Genomic DNA, 18,069 nt, shown 5'->3' with positions numbered 1-18,069 from the left:
ACTTCCCCCTCACGTCAGCCCCGTGCTCCGGTTATGAAACCCACGCTCTCAGGGTGGCCAAAACGCCTGTGGTTGGAAGGGACTCTCCAGATCAGAAAAAGGCCTCTTGTTTCCCATGCTGGTGGAAGGCTGTGTGCTTTATTCCAGTGTGGAGCTGAGATCAGGCTCAATTACTTCAGCCTTTGCTGCTACGGCTGCGTGTCCAAGGTCTGCACGTGGGTACCTGCAACCCTTTCTCCTCTACCACCCCACCAGGAATGCCATGAAATCCCTGAGGTCTCGCTGCACCCCACACACCATTTATGTGTATGTGTGCAACAGGAAATCCAACCCTCGCAAGGCTCATTTAGCTTGAACCCCGGTTTGAAGTTAAGCGCTCCGTGTGTGTACAGCGGGATCTCTCTGGAGGGATGCTCCTGGGGCAGCAAAGGTGTGAATGGGACGAGCACAGGCAGGAAACTGCCTCTTGCCACCCACTGCCACTGTGCGACGGAGAGAGTAGGACAGGATTTGTTGTATAGGAAAGAGAAAGCAGTAAATCAGAGCTAACGATGGATGGGGGCTCTGTGCCTAACACGCATCTCCCCTGGATGCTGGGCCAGAAGGTGATGGTCCACACCAGCAGCAGTTCCCTGGGTGGGCTGATTCTCCCGTGTGCCTTGTGGGTGATGCTCTGAGCTCTGCAGAAGCCTCCAGCAGCGAAGGGCGGGTTTATCTCATCCTGAACGAGCACGGTTCAGCCTCTGCTGCTCTCTGATAATGGAGCTCTCCACGTGGGACCTGTTGTCACCGGGAACTTTGCTCTGGGCTCAGCCCCGGCTTCCCTGGGAGTGTGAGGGCTGATCCATGGGGCTGAGTGGGAGCTGTGGAAGGTGGGAAGCTCTGTAACTAACGGGAGCATCCCTGTGTTGGGCCCTGCGCAGGGAGGTTTGCTGCTCGCTGTCCTCCAGCAGCCCCTTCAGACACCAGCGCACACGGCATCACCAGCCTCAAAACTCTCTCCTGATTGCTCCCTTCGGGGTTCAGGAATACCGGGAATGGGAATTTTAACTGGATGGGAAGTTTGGACTGAATTATCTCTGGGTGGTGGTAACTTAATTAGAATCATGGAATCCCAGCCTGGTTTGGGTTGGAGAAAACCTTAAAGCTCATCTGGTCCCAACCCCTGCCACAGGCAGGGACCCCTTCCACTGGAGCAGCTTGCTCCAAGCCCCTGTGTCCAACCTGGCCTTGAGCACTGCCAGGGATGGGGCAGCCACAGCTTCTCTGGGCACCCTGTGCCAGCGCCTCAGCACCCTCACAGGGAAGAGCTTCTGCCTAAGAGCTCAGCTCAGTCTCCCCTCGGGCAGGTTCAAGCCATTCCCCCTGCCCAAACCCTCCCTCCGCGGGTCCCGGTCCCGCTGCAGCCGCAGGTCCCGCCCCGCCGCCCGCCCCGTCCCCTCCCTCCGGTGCCGTCCCCGCCCGCCGTCACGCAGCCGCCGCCGCAGACCCGGGAGGCGCCGGGCAGGGGGAGCCGCCGCCGAGGAGGCCGAGGCGGGAGCGGGTACGGGGGAGCCGGGGAGGTCCCGGTGGGAGCGGGGGGGTGATGCTGGGTTGTGTTGGGTTGGGTTGTGTTGGGTTGCATTAACCGTGTCCTTGCGTAACGCGGGGCGCCCGGGCCTGCGGGGTCGGCAGCGGAGCGGTGCCCCCGGGGAGGCCGGGCCCTGGCCATGGGGTCACGGGGGGGGCGGGCGGCGCCGCGGGGTGCGTGGGGAGCGCGGCCGCAGGTGCGGCTCCATTGCGCGTTCCCGAGGAGCAGAGGTGGCGGTGCCCCGGCCTGGCGCTCCCCACGGGCGCCGTTGTGCAGGGGGACGCAGTGAGCCTGGCGCGCACCCTAAGCCCCAGCCCCGCTCCGAGCGGCCAGGCTGGTTGCTGTTTCGGTTATGGTGCTTATCCTCAGCATGCTGCTCTTTACATGGCCTGGGGGGTAATGTCAGTTTAAAATGGTTGGAAAGGGCTCGGAGCAAGCTGCTCTAGCGGAAGGTGTCCCTGCCTGTGGCAGGGGTTGGAACTGGAGGAGTTTTAAGGTCCCTTCAACACAAACCATTCCCTGATAAATGTTGAGGACTGGGTTTTCCTGTGCAGGGTGCAGCGGTGCCATCGCCTCCATTCTGCCTCGTCACAGCCCTCGCTGGCAGCAGCTCCTGCTGGAGGGTGACAGACTCAGTTGGTCTTTGGGCATTTGTAAGAAAGAGAGGAACAAATCTTCCCTGAAACCGAGGCGGAGCTGACTCATCCCCACGGCTCTGTCCCTGGGGAATACGTATGGCGATCCCGCTGGCCTACGGAGGCTCAGGAGCACGTTGCAGTTTGTGGTGTTGGCAGCAGTGGGTGGTTGAATCATCACCTGCCTCATGGCATTTCATCCATGGAATCCAGTCAGGATTCCTTCAGAAAAGGGCTTTTGCTCTATGGGGAAAGCATCCCAGAATAGTCCCTCCCCACCACTCTCCATTGAAGGTTTACGCTGCTCCACGCTCAGCTGCTTTTCCTCCTGCCCACGTTTTGGGTATTGCAGGGAGGGGTGTGATGGGATGCGGGACATCCTGTCGGTTGCCATAGCACCTGGAGTGATGTCCCCAGCCCTGATGCTCTGCAGTTGGGAAGCACAGCACAGGCCTTCCTGCGTTTGGCATCTGCTGCAGGTCGAGATCACCCCATCCACAGCTCCGGGATGCAGCCTGAGCTCTGCTGTGTGGATGCTCCTCTTGTGCGTGAGGGCAGCGAGCTGACAAATGGTGCTGGAAGCCAAAATGCCGTTTCAGTTAGTCATCCCCATTGATCCGGTGCTGGTGTTCCGCAGGGACATGTCCCTCCTGGAGCGCTGTGCCGGGGCCCCTGCAACTCCTGCTCTGCAGATAGTTAACCTGGAGGCTTAATTGAACATCAGGCATGTGGTTCTTTGTTCCTCCCTTGCAGCTTCAGTAACTACAACAGCTACAGCTGCTTTGTCTAACTGACACTTGTAAGTGATAGTTTAATAAGGGGTTGCTGTGGAGCATTGTCAGTCTTCATTTACACCCATGCAATTAAGAGCCAGCTCTTTCTTTCATTCCATAAATGTTAGTATAGACTAAATAATAATATTTAGTGCTTTAAGGGGGTTTAACTCCTCTCTGCTCCCGTGGTTATTGGGCTGCAGAGATCCTGCATAAACCAGTCTTTACAGCCCAGCTCTGCTCCACCACGCGTGCGGTTCAGAAGCGGAGCTGCGGCAGGCTGCTGTGATCCTGCGGGTGTTGGAGAGGTTCCTAATACCTGCATGAAAGCAGCTGTGGGCTCCAGAGGCTTCAGTGTTGGCTCGTAATGGTGCATGGATTATGTGATGCTGGAGCAGTAGCAGGTTGGGGCGAAAGCGTTAAGTTTGTGTCCCATAATGCAGAGTATTTCCAAATCACGTGCTTGCACTGGCTGCTCCTTGTGAGTGTGCCTGACTTGATGTTTGACCTCAGCCTGACTATTCATGCGTTTATGGTTAAGCGTGGCTTTAAATCCCTGCACAATCAGGCTTCTGAACCTGATTCAGAGCACACTGGAGTCGTGACTGGAATGGGTTCAGGATCTGGATCATAAACCCCAACTGTGGAGCCAGCACCATGCTGCTACATCTGGGATGGAGAGCTGGTGACTCAGCCAGCCTGGAGAGAGCTGGGCCCTGTTCTGCTGGAGAGCAAAAGCACCATCGTTCGTGGTCTGTTTATTGCTGTGGTGGTTGGGAAATGACTGCACAGGCTGGGGCTTAAAAGTTCCTTCATATCAAGGAATAATTTCTCCTTTAATGAAGGAGGTAAATGAGAAATCCCAGCCTGGTTTGGGTTGGAAAAAACCTTAAAAGCTCCTCCAGCTCCAACCCCTGCCACAGGCAGGGACCCCTTCCACTGGAGCAGCTTGCTCCAAGCCCCTGTGTCCAACCTGGCCTTGAGCACTGCCAGGGATGGGGCAGCCACAGCTTCTCTGGGCACCCTGTGCCAGCGCCTCAGCACCCTCACAGGGAAGAATTTGCTTATCCTGAGGCAGGAGACCCTCGTGTGCTTTCTCCCTCCTGCAGACAGGCGGTACCTGGTCCATACCCCGATGCTGTCTGTGCCTCCCAGCTCAGCACCGGTGGGACATGTCCCTGGCACCCGCTACGTGCCAGCTCTGCAGTTACCATCTCTTCAGGGGTGCTGCTTGTGGAGACGGGGAGCTGACGTGTTCAGAACTGCTGTCACCATTGAGAAATGGTGCATGAGTTTAAATGTATCAGCAAAAAATGTGGCCACAGTAAGGTTGAATCCAACCTTTTTATTTTCTCCGCCTTGGATCTGACAGGTTCCCACTGTCTGCATGGAGGTTTTATTCTTATCATGGATTTTATTCTCAGCTTAGATTTGTAGATTGCTCCTTCCCCTCCCCTGTAACCATTACGAGGTTGATCCGTCTGTGGAGGGAAACCTAAACTGAGGCACTCAGGAGAGTTACCAAGCAGAGATTTCCTTTGGTTGCAGTCAGTCCTTGCATGTGCCAAGGGCACCCTGTTGGGCTGATTTTGATTTAATTGCCCAGAACTGAATTGCAGGGTGAGCACTTTGCCATCTGTGACACTGGAAAGTGCTCCGGTTTGGCTTGCTGGAGCTGCTGCTTCGTCTTCCATGAACTCTTCACTAGGGCTGGCTCCTGGATCCTGCAGCTCCGAAGGAAGATTCCTCTTTTCTCCCTATGGCAGTTACAAATGAGGCACTCCTGGAGGTGGTGCTTGCAGCAGCACTTGGACCCGGCTCCTCACTTTACATTCCCTTCAGTTGTGACTTGTGCTACAGCATTTCCTACTCAAGAAGATGAAACTCTTTTCCTACTTAGAGCATCCTGTATATATTCTACTCGGCCTGCTCTGCACAGGGGTTGAGGTACCTGGGCACTGAGCTATTTGCCCAGTTGGACAAGGATAAAAGCAGTGAATTCATTTCAGTCCTAACCTAATTGGAGTTAACGTGCTGGGATCCCACTGGTGACAAGCAAGGGCACTTGGCCACAGCCATTCCTTGATCCTTTAAGAGTCTGAATCCCTGCTAAGCACGCTTGTCTTCCAACCTGCACTCGACAGGATGTAATCAGTTTTGGTTTCCATCTGTTAAACAAGAGGCTCCTGATTAGCCAGGGCAAACAGAAGCAATTCTTCCTGTTCTTGCTGACAGCAGCAAGGTTAACCACCAGGTACAGGGCTCCTTGTGGCTTCCACGCTCAGCAGATCTAACACCTTGCTCTGTGTGCATTGCATGATTTGCCTTTACAGCCTGCAGGGATTTGCCTTTCAGTATTGCCCCCTAATTATAGTAATTGCCTAAGTGGAGATCTTGCTGTCTCCCAGTGTTCATGGCCACAGCCTGGGCTGCAGCAGCGGGGCAGCTCAGCCACCCATAGAGCCTGGCTGTGTCCAGTGCAGACACCGGTGGCTTCGTCGGCTTGGGGAGGAGAAGGGATTTCTGACATCTTAATTTTTGATGATGCTAAATGGAAATAAGAACCCATCAGAGGGTTCTCAGGGGACTGAGCTGCTCTGCCAGGGAAGAAACATCTCCTGCACACACAGAGCCCAAACTGGATGGCTCCATCCCCCTCCTAAGTGCTGCCTTAGCTCTGACTCTAGGCTACAGTCTCCAAGCGGGGCATTGCACCCAGTTTCTAGTGACTTTACCAAGGAGCAGAGGAATGACTTAAACAGATCTGTTACTGCTTGGTTTGGGATTTTTGGGAGCATGGGGTTTTATTTAAAGGCCGGGTTTGTGTATGAACAATGAATCCCCAAGTTCATGTTCACACAAAAACTAGAGAGGTATTTAGGCCTAACATAGGCAGCTAAAACTGCTTTGGAATATGGGATACCTTTTTCCCCCTCTTTTTATTCAACTTTAGCTCTTATGTATTTGAGGCTGCATCTTACTACTGAACTATAACAGGAGAGAGATGACATGCATCCAGATAGTCTCTGCAACTGAAGCCACATCAAGGTGTCCACCCTTGTATCCTACTTGATTTACATTCTGGGAAGACTTGGCTTTCATTTAGCCACCAGATCTGTTTTGTTCCCTCTAGGACAGGGATTCTTCATTTAGGCAGCAGCAATATCCTGCTTCAACAGGCTGCAACTTGTTGGATGGAGTGCTCGAGGCGGTGAGTGACTGCTGAAGCTCCGGATCTGATACTCGTGGGGTGCTGTGCCTGCCCAGAGAGCTGTGTCCAAGTGCAGCCAGGAAGCCTTGGGAACATCCCTTCAGTTCAGAGCCAGCTGTTTTCCTTGTGGTTTAAAGGAATAGTTTGCTGTTCCTCTGAAGAGTCAGGAGTAAGGATTGACAGGGGATTATTTTAAGCATTTCCATGCATGTGTAATAAACTGCTTGCTACTTTTGCATAACCAGAAAGTTTGGGAATGTGGAATTTTAGCGCAACATCCAGTATCGAGAGGACCGGTTTATGATTCACCTCCTTTGCTTTCTTAAAATGATGAAATCTTGTCTATAAAGGCAGAAGGTGTGCACCATTTGATGCTGCTGCGAGGGCTGGAGCAGCTCTGCTCTGGAGCCAGGCTGAGAGAGCTGGGCTGGGGCAGCCTGGAGAAGAGAAGGCTCCTGAAGGGGAGACCTGAGAGCAGCTCCAGTGCCTAAAGGGGCTGCAGGAAAGCTGGAGAGGGGCTTGGGACAAGGGCCTGTAGGGACAGGCCAAGGGGAATGGCTTGAACCTGCCCGAGGGGAGACTGAGCTGAGCTCTTAGGCAGAAGCTCTTCCCTGTGAGGGTGCTGAGGCGCTGGCACAGGGTGCCCAGAGAAGCTGTGGCTGCCCCATCCCTGGCAGTGCTCACGGCCAGGTTGGACACAGGGGCTTGGAGCAAGCTGCTCCAGTGGAAGGGGTCCCTGCCTGTGGCAGGGGTTGGAGCTGGGTGAGCTTTAAGGGCCCTTCCAACCCAAACCAGTCTGGGATTCCAGGATTTCAGATTGACTTTGCTTCCCCCAAGCAAAATACTGTACTTTGGTAAGTAGCTTTGGTTGCTTTGTTCTCTTGGGATCCTATTTCCTCCTCCGTACATGAGACAGTTTTCTTAGTGGCTGAGAAAATGGGATGTGTTCCTATCTCTGGCAGGAGACAACTGAACTAAGAATGGTCAGGGCCTGCTGAAGATGGGCAAGTGAGGACTGATGTGGCACTGTGGGCATCCCACCAAACAAAACACGATGGAGAAAGCTGCCCCTGTGGTGTCTCACTGTTGGGAATGACTGTTTGTTCATTTTCCTACATAAATGTTGTCTATTTGCTACTCTGAATTAGGGGGAAGTAATGCTCCTGATGCTGGACACTGGTCCTGGTTAGACTTCCTGAGTGCATGGCTTGAGGTCCTCCTGCTTTGCATTAGAACACATAAATCTGCTGCAAGGAAGAGGAGAAATGTTTCAGAGGGGTGGTTTTAAAGAACAAAGTCATTCATTCATGTAGTTACACTGATAAGAGAACAGCAGTTGGCTCTTTGCAAAGGCAAAGTTCTCTTTTCTTTTAAATACATATTTGTTCTGCAACATGATCCTCATCCTCATGGCAAATGCATGGCAGTGGCTTCTCCTGGCTCATGAGCAGAATCGAATCGCTCTGTTTGCTACAGCTGCATTCTTCAGGCTGTATTGAATCGATAGAGGGGTGTAGAAAATAAAACTGTCTGAAATGACCTCAGGTTTCATGTTGCACAAATGAATTGGATGTTTCTGAACGGTGCAATTTCTCTTTCTGTCCCCTGCAGAAGATGGCTGTTCCACCTGCTTACGCTGACCTGGGCAAATCCGCCAGGGATGTGTTCACCAAGGGATATGGTAAATAAAGCCAGAAGAAGTTTGGTCTTTCTCAGCCTCCCCCACTCTATGTTATGGTTTTATCACTCTTCTCTCCTAAGTATTCCAGGAATTCCCATTAGAAGCCAGAGAATTTTCTCTCATCGCTTCCACTGCCCTTGCTGGAAAGGGAGGGGAGCTTCTTTAAGCAGAATTCTGCCTGTTCTCTATAGGCCTGAAAGAAAACATTGACTGTCTCCTTGTCTCATGAACAGGATGACAGATGTCAGTAGTTTGTTTAGTATGAGTGAGGACTTTATCACCCAGTTTGGTCCCAGTTACATTGCTGAGGTGAGCAGGATTAATCAGGTGCTATCTGAAGTGAGCACTGCTGTATTATCTGCTTCATAAAAACACAGTTTGACTGTGCCCTTGGTGTATTGTTTTAATAATCCACAGGCAATTTAGAAGGGAGTTGTAAGAAACCAACCAGAAATGCTTTTCCAATTATCATCTGTATAATTCATGTTTTTCACTCGTTTTCTAGGTTTCGGGCTCATAAAACTTGATTTGAAAACAAAGTCTGAAAATGGACTGGTGAGTTTGGAGACGCATTGAAATCAAAGCATTGCAGTGTTCTGGTGGTTACTGTGTGTTTCATTGTAAAGGGAAATGCACGTTCCTCACTCCCCCGGACGCTGAAGCTTGTTGTGGGGCAGGGGTGTGTTGATGTTAATACCTAGCAACTGTTCTTAGATCCTCTGAGAACTCTGCAGTATTGAATGATACCCCCAGTTAATGTGATGAATGTTCTACAAGCATTTGCCTGTGCGCAAGCATCTGTATCTTTGCAAATATATACGTATATGTTATATACACATAAGTATTTCTTTTCCCTTTTAGGAATTCACAAGCTCAGGTTCAGCAAACTCAGAAACAAGCAAAGTTAGTGGCAGTTTGGAAACCAAATACAGATGGGTGGAATACGGGCTGATGTTCACTGAGAAGTGGAACACGGACAACACACTGGGCACCGAGATTACTCTTGAAGACCAGGTAACGTTTGGCTCAGAAGCTGCAGTTTGCATGTTCACTTACGCCCGTCTCTTCATTATAAATCCAACCAGTGCATTTCTTTTCTGTTCAGCTTGCACGTGGCCTGAAGCTGACCTTTGACTCCTCCTTCTCTCCTAACACTGGGTAAGAAGCCAGTAAGCTTAAGTGACCCCAAAAAGGCATTTTTAACTTTAGTTTTCTGGAATAGTCTTGCCTCTTTACTGCTTCTGTCCTAAGACATGGAGACAGTTAACAGTCAGCCTGTGTGTGATGAAATCATGTGCATCTGATCTAAATCTCAGCATTAACAATCCTTTTTTAATCTGAAGCTACAGCAAGCAAACTTTTACAGCCAGTAACTTGAAAATGACAGCCTGAGTCAGGGTGTGAGGGAAAGGGTTTATTTGTGCTCCTGTTTCTGGCTGGGTCAGAGGCTGAGCTGCTGTCTGAATGAAACAAGTCAGTTCAGGGCTGAACAGGCTCCAGGAGCCAGTTGGCTGTGGCTCTAATAGGTCAGCACAGGAACTGGGCTCTTCTCCCAAGCTGCATTATCATGTGAGCTCCCGCTGGCTGCGGCGTGGTTGTGGATGAGTATTCCTCATTGGATGCCATGTTTTATTTGGGCCAGAGGGATTAAGCAGCAGCTGGAATCTGGATGCTAGTTTATTTCATTCCCATGATTATCTTTTTGCAAGCAGTGCTGAGAGCAAGTCAAAACGCTCTGCGCAGGAGCTTCCCAGAGCAGCACGCTGCACTGAGGCTGTGGGATACAGGCACAGGGAGGTTGCACCCTGTCTTGTAGTGCCCTGCATTGCCAGCTGCTTCCAGTCCACTCCTAGTTGTACATTAAGCAGGTATTTTTGACTTTGTTAACCAGAATAATCTCTAATGTTGGGTGTTAATTATTTCTTAGCTGGTAGGGGTTTTAAAGAAATAGAAAAACCTGGTCTGAGAATGACAATGTGCAGCTCTACAGCTATTTCCTAGCACTTCAGACACTGTAGTGTCTGATTCATAACAATTGCCTTGTGGGAGGCCTATTGTAATTTGAATAAATGGAGTGAGATTCAACCCTGGTGTGACCTGGATTGGGTTGACAGGGATGCATCGTGTCTCCCCCTTCCTTCCTGCTGCGAGGAGTCTTCCAGCAGTGCGAGTCATTTTCAGGGGTGCTCTGTGTTAGCTTGCCTCTGTCCCTGCTGACGCTGGTACAAGTACTGCTGACTTAGAGCAGTTGCAGAGGAGCTAACGCTGAGTGCTTCTGGCACTGCTGCTCTTGTGTCTGCTCTTGCAAAACACGAATTCCTCAGTCTGGAATACTCCCAATAAAACGGAGAGCAGTCTCTGTGTGGGTCAGGTACAGGAGGGGAACAGTTCTTGCAGACTGGTTTTGCTACCCGAAGGGAAAGGTTGCTTTGAAATCTCAATGTAGCCCCACTTTTCCAGGAAGATTTCAGGAGGAGATTTGGTCAAGGACAGAAGATACCTGTAAGGTAAAAGGAGAAGGGGGAAAAGATCTTTAATGAATATCTTAGACATAACTCTCTTGTGAGGGCTTGCATCTGTGATGTAAACCAGCCTAAGGACACCTGAGAAAACACTATTCTGTTCCCTCAAGAAGCTGGAGACAAAGCAGTGATTTCTTGATGTTTGTCTCAGTAAATGCAATTCCCCAGCTCACTGGGGTTGTCTAAAAACTGTATTTGTGCGGGGGGTTTCTGTGGCAAACCTGCAAACTGCTGCAGCTCCCATCCCTTCCCTGCATCTACCGAACTTCCCAAGCCATCAAGTGAGCTGGAGATGAGGATCTGGTTTTGTCATCTCCCAGCTGGCTTTTTGTGCTGTCTCATTTCAGGGCACAGCCCAGCAGTGCTCAGTGGGGCACCACACAGCATTTAATTGCTTGACTGCAATTAACCCCCTGTATCTTGAACTAGGGTTCTGCAGAGGTAGGAAGGTGATGCATCCTGTGGCTCTCCAGGGGTTCATACTTTGTCTTCAAGAGCTATTACACTCCGTTAAAGGAACTGATCTGATGGAATTGCTCCCTGTGAGTGTGCCTGGTCAAAGATAACGTTCTTTTCTCTTCAGGAAGAAGAGTGCTAAAGTTAAGACAGGGTACAAAAGGGAACACATCAACCTTGGCTGCGACATGGATTTCGACATTGCTGGTCCTTCAATACGTGGAGCCCTGGTGGTTGGCTACGAGGGGTGGCTGGCAGGTTACCAGATGACCTTTGAGACAACGAAGTCTAGAGTAACGCAGAGCAACTTTGCTGTTGGCTATAAGACTGATGAGTTCCAGCTTCATACTAACGTGTAAGTATTGGCAGAGAGGCATGAAAAAGGAGTTTGAAAGGATTTTGCTGCCTATTAGAACAGTGAAAGGGATGGAGTTTGAGCCGTGGTGCAAGAAGGAATGGTTGGTTTGAAATGAGTTCTGTATTTAAGATGGCAAGCTGCATTTTGTGGCTGCATTAACTGTCCTTTTAATTATGTGGGGGAGGGAGTGCATGATGGAAGGAACTGGAACTCACTGAGCACCCAAGTACCCAGCATCTCTTTCTAACAGATAAGGGTTATTTGACCCTATTAGTGCAATAATAAAGCCAGGGGGTAATGAAAATACTCTTTGTGAAATGTGAAATAAAAGCAATGTCAAAATGAAACAAAATGGTGGTTTGATGCGTAGATGAAAGGGTTAACCAGAGAACAAGCAAGAGCAGGTAAGAGGGAGTGCGTGGAAGAGATAGGGCCTGGGTTTGTTTTAGTACTGGAAGGGATATGTTGTAAACATTTGCTTAGTATCATAACTCCTAATAATCTACTTACACAGGCATTTGGCCTTTCTGAATGCAGGAACAGTGAGGAACCAGGACCCAAATCCATGAAAACCTTAATTTCTCTGTCTCCTGTTCCTGTTAAAAAAGCAATTTATGCTCTGCAGAAGACATTTTCTTTTAAGATTAGGCAATCCCTAATCCATTCCCCAGCCCCCCCTTTCCCATTCCCGTGAGTAATTGGATAGTTTGCATGTGGCAGAACTACTGCAGGCTCTTCCTGTTCAGGGGCTGAGCAACTGTTCTGCCTTCCTGGAGCTGCTGCTTCAAAGGCTTTCTGTTCTGTTTCATGCTGCTTTGCAGAGGTCTGGTTTAGGAAGCTCTCACTGCCTTACAGAACAATTGAACCTTCACAGCCCAGACTGTGTTTGAAGGATTGCCAAAGCACAAAGATGTGGGCAGAAAACTTGCAGCAGAACAATATGTGGGTTCCCCCCCACACACTCAGTAATTCAGTTATTCCTTCGAGCACAATGACTTTAACTTTGTTGTACTGTAGTGGTTCAAAACGTTGTGTTATTGACCTTTAATGTAAAACGCTGTAACTATGAGTTAAAGCAACAGCAGAAAATAACTTTATAAGAGCAGCAGGAGCTGTACTGCTCTTGGATTCCTGAGCATCTTCCTCTTGGGTTGCTGTTACTGTATGTGGATGATAAATCCTCTTCAGGGGGACACCGAGTTTATTTCATATTCATACTCTATCAATTGATGGGCAAGCCCATAAATATGTGATATGAATAGATATTTATTGATATGAATATATTAGTTGGGTATTTGATGTGTTTCAGCTCTGAAATACCAGAGCTTTTCTGTAATCCCGGGAAAAGTTACTTGTGTATGGATCTTCCATCACCCTCCTGCTCGAATGTTGTATCTGGAGAGCTCAGTGTTTCACAGGGATGCTGTGGCAGAGCTGATAACTAAGAGGGGCTGGCAGCATTGTCTTTTGTTCCTGGTGTTCCACAGCCCAGCTGGGGACTTGAGGAAGTTACTGTCCTTAATGGTGATTTAATACATTCATTTTCACAGGGGGATAATGGTTGGTTTGTTATTTTTTTATCTACAAAGTGCTGTTATTACTGTTGGAATTAAAAGGAGGTTTGTTTGCTTAGCTATTACCATTTTTAATAATAAATAATAACTAAAGGGAGGTAGGGCTGGCTAATTTCTAGTTTTACATATGACTTTCCTCGTTTTTTAAGCCTAGCTCAGACCGCCCCCCCCTAATGTTGCAGGTCAAGACAGAGCTGAGTGGGAACCTTGCACAAAAATCTGCCTGTGTAACCAGCTCTCCTCAGTCCTTTTTAATCCCTCCTTTTCTTGAGAGCCAAGCACAAGCAGTTATATGTGAGCTTCAGGCTTAATCTGAAGTAAGTATTGTAGTGTTCTTCTGCAAGAATTGCTCTAACAATTTAAAAGGCTGCTGCTACTGCTTGAACTTTTCAGTAGGTGTTATCGTTACTGTTTAGTCAGGGGTTATCCCAGCCTGGTTTGGGTTGGAAGGGACCTTAAAGCTCCTCCAGCTCCAACCCCTGCCACGGGCAGGGACCCCTTCCACTGGAGCAGCTTGCTCCAAGCCCCTGTGTCCAACCTGGCCTTGAGCACTGCCAGGGATGGGGCATGATCTATAGAACTAAGGAACATCAGGCCAAAGGGGTAACAGTGGAGAGGTTCTAAATCTACCCCTTTTTCTAATCACTAAAGGTTTGGTATGCTTTAATAATTGGAACCAGATTATTTCGTCGTTCAGAAATAACTGTATTTTACTTGCAGAGTCCTTCCTGTGGTTTAAAGCCCGTTTTGTGCAGTATGTTTGTATCCTCTTTTAAGAAAATGAGTGAAAATGGAAATTGCTGCCTGGTTGACAAGGAGTGCAAGGCTTTTAGAAGCCTTTTGCTGTTGTTTTTATGCTCTGCATGCTCCAATGATTTGCATTTTATTTACCACACTTTATTCCCTGGGTACCATTGGTGGCAGTAGTAACTGGAGTTGTGCTACTCCATAGCAGTGCTGAAAGCTATTGTGTTCCCTGCAAAGTAATAATAGTTTCATTTCTAGAGATATCTATGGTACAGATGTACCATAAGGACTATAGCAAGTGGTGTTCATTTGCCTTGGACATTAAAAGGGCATCTTCTGCTACAGTCCATCTGTGTCTGGTGACAGAGGCAGTTGTAGGATGGTTGCTCAGGCTCTGGGACTGGGGCATGGCCTCTCTTTACTACAAAGACTCCCATGTAGAGAAGGGAAAACTGGAAGCTGGCATCACTTGTCTGTTTTTGATAGTTTGCCATGGCTTTTCTTCAGTGCTATAAGTTGTTTGTTGAAATGGAGTAACCATCAGTGAATTTAAGCCTCTAAAAACAACTTCAGAACCAATCTGGCCTAATGTCTCTATCTTAGTTGTTCCAGGGATATTAAATGAGATGTGAGTGTTCTGCAAATATAGATCTTACTGGGAAAAGAAAAAGATGATTGTTTTGGGATGCAGTTTAAAACTGGGCTAATGCATTCCTTCCAGGAATGATGGAACGGAATTTGGCGGCTCCATTTACCAGAAGGTGAATGATAAACTGGAAACTGCTGTGAATCTTGCTTGGACAGCTGGGAATAGCAACACTCGCTTTGGAATCGCAGCCAAGTACCAGATCGACCCAGATGCCTCTTTTTCTGTGAGTGCTGTGCACGTACATTTATAAGCATTTGAAAATAGGTTCTCAAAATGGAAACGCAAACAGCCTTTATGTTGGGGAATCACAGAATCCCAGACTGGTTTGGGTTGGAAGGCACCTTAAAGCTCACCCAGTCCCAACCCTCTGCCACAGGCAGGGGCATCTTCCACTGGAGCAGGTTGCTCCAAGCCCCATCCATCCTGGTCCTTGAACACTGCCAGAGATGGAAGCAGGGGTTTGATTCAGGTCTATGATGTACAACTGGCACATAAATGTATTTGTCTTGCTTTTGGCAGCATGAGAGCACAAGCACAGGATTTGCCTCGGAAGTGATGCAGAATGTTTACTCATATTTGAGGGGGTTTTGTGTCACTCTTGAACAAAATCAAAACCTATGTTAATAAAACATTGTTTTCCCATAGTGACTGTAGACTTGTTGAAATTTTAGCTTTAAGTTATGGCAAAAATAATCCTAGATATATTTATTTTTGTGATTTAACACATGAAATCCTGTGCCTGCCTTAAAGGTGTTCCTCAGTCTTCAAGCAGGAAGGACTCTGAAGCAAGACACCAAATCATTTACGTGTGGTATTTTTTTTCCTTTTAAGGCTAAAGTGAACAACTCCAGCCTGATCGGATTAGGATACACTCAGACTTTAAAGCCAGGTGAGTCTATGCAGGAGAAACTGAGAATCAATCAAGTCATATTTTAATCTTGAAATATCAGGTTTTTGTCACAAAATGTTACTGACTCCTCTGTTAACGTTGAATGTCTGTTGGCAGCAGAATTACTAGAGGCCACTTACCAGTCACACACTCCTTTGTGGTGATGCAAAATGTTATCTACAGTTAGGTATTTCACAGATAAGTAAATGCCTTTTTAATACTTTCAGAGGCTTCCTATTGCAGAGTTTATTTTGCTTGAAAATGTGACTTTCTCAAGGTCCTCTGGTGCAGGAAGAGGGCAATCTTACCGCTGTGAAATTGGTTTAATGTAGTCTAATAAATCTGCTGCCACAATACCGAGCAGAAGGACATGAGATATTACAGTAGACAGAGCTTGGGCCTTTTCCTCCCTAGATTTTAAAGTGGTTCAGAAAGGTGGGTATGTATCAAGGTCCCAATTTTTCATAGTCCTGGACTCTAAAATTAGATTAATCAGACCGGCAGCAAACTGCCTTCGAGCTTTAATTACCTGGAATGATAAAAGGGATCTATCACCGTGGTTTATTATAACTTTCATAATTCATAAAGATTTCTTATCTGCAAATTGCTTCAAAATGCTGGTCCTTACAAGGCTAGCTGCCAAATTACCTTAACCCAGCTGCCCAGTAATGCAGACACTGCACTTATTGAACATAAAGCTCATTCTGATTGTAAAACTTGTCTTTTTCACTCACTTTTCTCTATTTCGCAGGTATCAAACTGACATTGTCAGCTTTGTTGGATGGCAAGAACGTCAACGCTGGTGGACACAAACTCGGTCTAGGATTGGAATTTGAAGCGTAAGGAGTGATTCCACAATCAAAACTACAGCATAGCTACCTTCAGAATATAGTGTACCTTTCAATGTTTGTCTGGGATGCAAGTATTGCTCAGTATCAGTCCTGCTAGTCCTGGTTAAAGACAGCTAAGCTTTAAAAATGATGTTGTTCAAGACATGGAGACAAAAGCATAAAAACCAATCCTAATTCCAGGCTTTTCCTTTTGAATGTTCCTGCCCATCATGTCTGTCAGCTGCCACACGATAGGAAGTAGGAAGGCATTGATTACCTTTACTAACGTATTGACTGCACAAAGAATATGTTAATAGTATAAAAGGATATAAAACCTGAGATGTGAAGAATCTCAGACCACTATATGGTACTGTTAATTCTGTCAGCAAAATGTCCCATCACTTGAGGTTTCAGTTCACGATGGAATGTGCAAACGTGTCTGAAAAAGGGATTTTTTTTGGTTGTAATTACTCCTTTTTTAGCTAGGTGTTTCAGGAATGGTTTGTGTTCTTTGGCCATCTCACACCTGCTGCTGTCTCCAGGGTGCTTTAGGTTGTCCACCTTGTGCAAGTCCGTCACGGAGGAGGTTTGATGTGACTCAGCCAATACTCCCTGTCCTGTGTTGTGGTTCCTTCCCCTTGCACAGACTGGCAAGCTTGTAAGACAGGGACATAATCAGGGAAGAGTCTTTGTAACTGCAATCACATAGCTGTTGCATCACGGAATTTCAAATGGAGCTTTGTTTTATTACCACTTTTTTTTAGCAACTAAATGGGTACATTTTTAGAGAGTCTTCCATTTTGTGTGGAACTAGACCCCAAAATGCTGTACTTGACACTACTAAAAATGGATATCAAACCCAAACCCAACTTGAATAAATACTGAAATGTCACCTTTTACTTTTGTATTAATGGTGAAAACACTTTTGATATTAATTCTTGGCTCCTGAAGCAGACTGGCACCATCTTAGTGTTTATTTTGTAGCACACACACACACAGAATAGTTAGTAGGTTTAAGTTCTAGATACAGCCACATTCTTAGTGCTTGCTGAGTGCTGGCAACTGCATACATGCGTTTAGCTCATGAGGAAAACAAGATAACGTGACTTATCTTTCACTGCAGAATGCACCAAGTTGCATTACTCATCTATGTAGAAATAGGTGTGAGCAACGAACAGCTGTCGGTTGGGGTAAAGTTCAGTGGCTTTTCATTAAGGCTTTATTTCATGGGCTGCATCAAAAGGAGCGTGACCAGCAGGTCGAAGGAGGTGATCCTGCCCCTCTGCTCTGCTCTCGTGAGACCTCACCTGGAGCACTGTGTGCAGTTCTGGTGTCCTCAACATAAAAAGGACATGGATCTGTTGGAACAAGTCCAGAGGAGGCCATGAGGATGATCAGGGGCTGCAGCATCTCCTGTGTGAAGGGAGGCTGAGAAAGTTGGGGCTGTTCAGACTGGAGAAGAGAAGGCTGAGTGGAGACCTCAGAGCAGCTTCCAGTATCTGAAGGGGGCCTATAGGGATACTGGGGAGGGACTCTTCATTAGGGACTGTAGTGATAGGACAAGGGGTGATGGGTTAAAACTGAAACAGGGGAAGTTTAGATTGGGTATAAGGAGGAAATTCTTTCCTGTGAGGGTGGTGAGGCACTGGAATGGGTTGCCCAGGGAGGCTGTGAATGCTCCATCCCTGGCAGTGTTCAAGGCCGGGTTGAATGAGGCCTTGGGTGCCATGGTTTAGTGTGAGGTGTCCCTGCCCATGGCAGGGGGGTTGGAACTGGATGATCTTAAGGCCCTTTCCAACCTGAACTATTCTATGTGTAAGCAGTCTCAGATGGCGAGGGGCTGTGGTACAGGAGGATGTGCCTCATGAGGCAATGGCATTAGGACATCGTGAGCCTGGATCTGCCAGTGACAGCCACACATTGCACAACGCTGGCTGTTTTCCCCCTTACCACAGGTATTGCCGAGCACATCCTGTGGGCCTCACCTCAGATACGGAACCTAACGCTGCAGGGGGAAGTCCTCCTCTTCAGACTTCACCCATTTAAACAAACCCCTTGCAACCAGCTCATAGTAACGAGGCAAATGCTCAAGATCAGCTTATGTCCCTGCATGCTCTGCATCCGGTGTGCGCTTGGGGTCCCCATAAGCCCTTGGGCCCCTTGCTCTTGGCTCT

General features: G+C 48.1%; 2 protein-coding genes across 2 annotated transcripts in view; one reads left to right on the top strand and one right to left on the bottom strand.

Moving 5' to 3' along the window:
* JADE2 (jade family PHD finger 2) overlaps positions 1–18,069 on the bottom strand; it is a 444,935-nt gene that overhangs the window by 318,091 nt on the left and 108,775 nt on the right. The gene's annotated exons all lie outside the window — the stretch shown is intronic.
* On the top strand, positions 1,448–16,794 carry VDAC1 (voltage dependent anion channel 1). The gene is made up of 9 exons (XM_061351996.1): positions 1,448–1,568; positions 7,801–7,870; positions 8,376–8,425; positions 8,732–8,884; positions 8,976–9,028; positions 10,976–11,203; positions 14,249–14,399; positions 15,008–15,065; positions 15,817–16,794. Exons 2-9 carry the CDS (start codon positions 7,804–7,806, stop codon positions 15,906–15,908), a joined length of 852 nt encoding a protein of 283 aa, XP_061207980.1. The 5' UTR covers positions 1,448–1,568; positions 7,801–7,803; the 3' UTR covers positions 15,909–16,794.

Source organism: Neopsephotus bourkii, unplaced genomic scaffold, assembly GCF_033783945.1.
Source record: "Neopsephotus bourkii isolate Nb327-2 ecotype Australia unplaced genomic scaffold, CSIRO-AGI_Nbou_v1 NB_620, whole genome shotgun sequence".
In the NCBI taxonomy this organism is placed as follows: domain Eukaryota; kingdom Metazoa; phylum Chordata; class Aves; order Psittaciformes; family Psittacidae; genus Neopsephotus; species Neopsephotus bourkii.
Note: the sequence above shows the minus strand (reverse complement) of the source record. Positions and strands in the feature narration are given on the sequence as shown.

Bases quoted from the DNA above. Each gene is read 5' to 3' on its own strand.
- VDAC1 (XM_061351996.1), top strand. From the start codon at position 7,804: ATGGCTGTTCCACCTGCTTACGCTGACCTGGGCAAATCCGCCAGGGAT. The intron at 7,871-8,375 runs GTAAATAAAGCC...CTCGTTTTCTAG, and splicing joins TGTGTTCACCAAGGGATATG to GTTTCGGGCTCATAAAACTT. The intron at 15,066-15,816 runs GTGAGTCTATGC...TCTATTTCGCAG, and splicing joins CACTCAGACTTTAAAGCCAG to GTATCAAACTGACATTGTCA.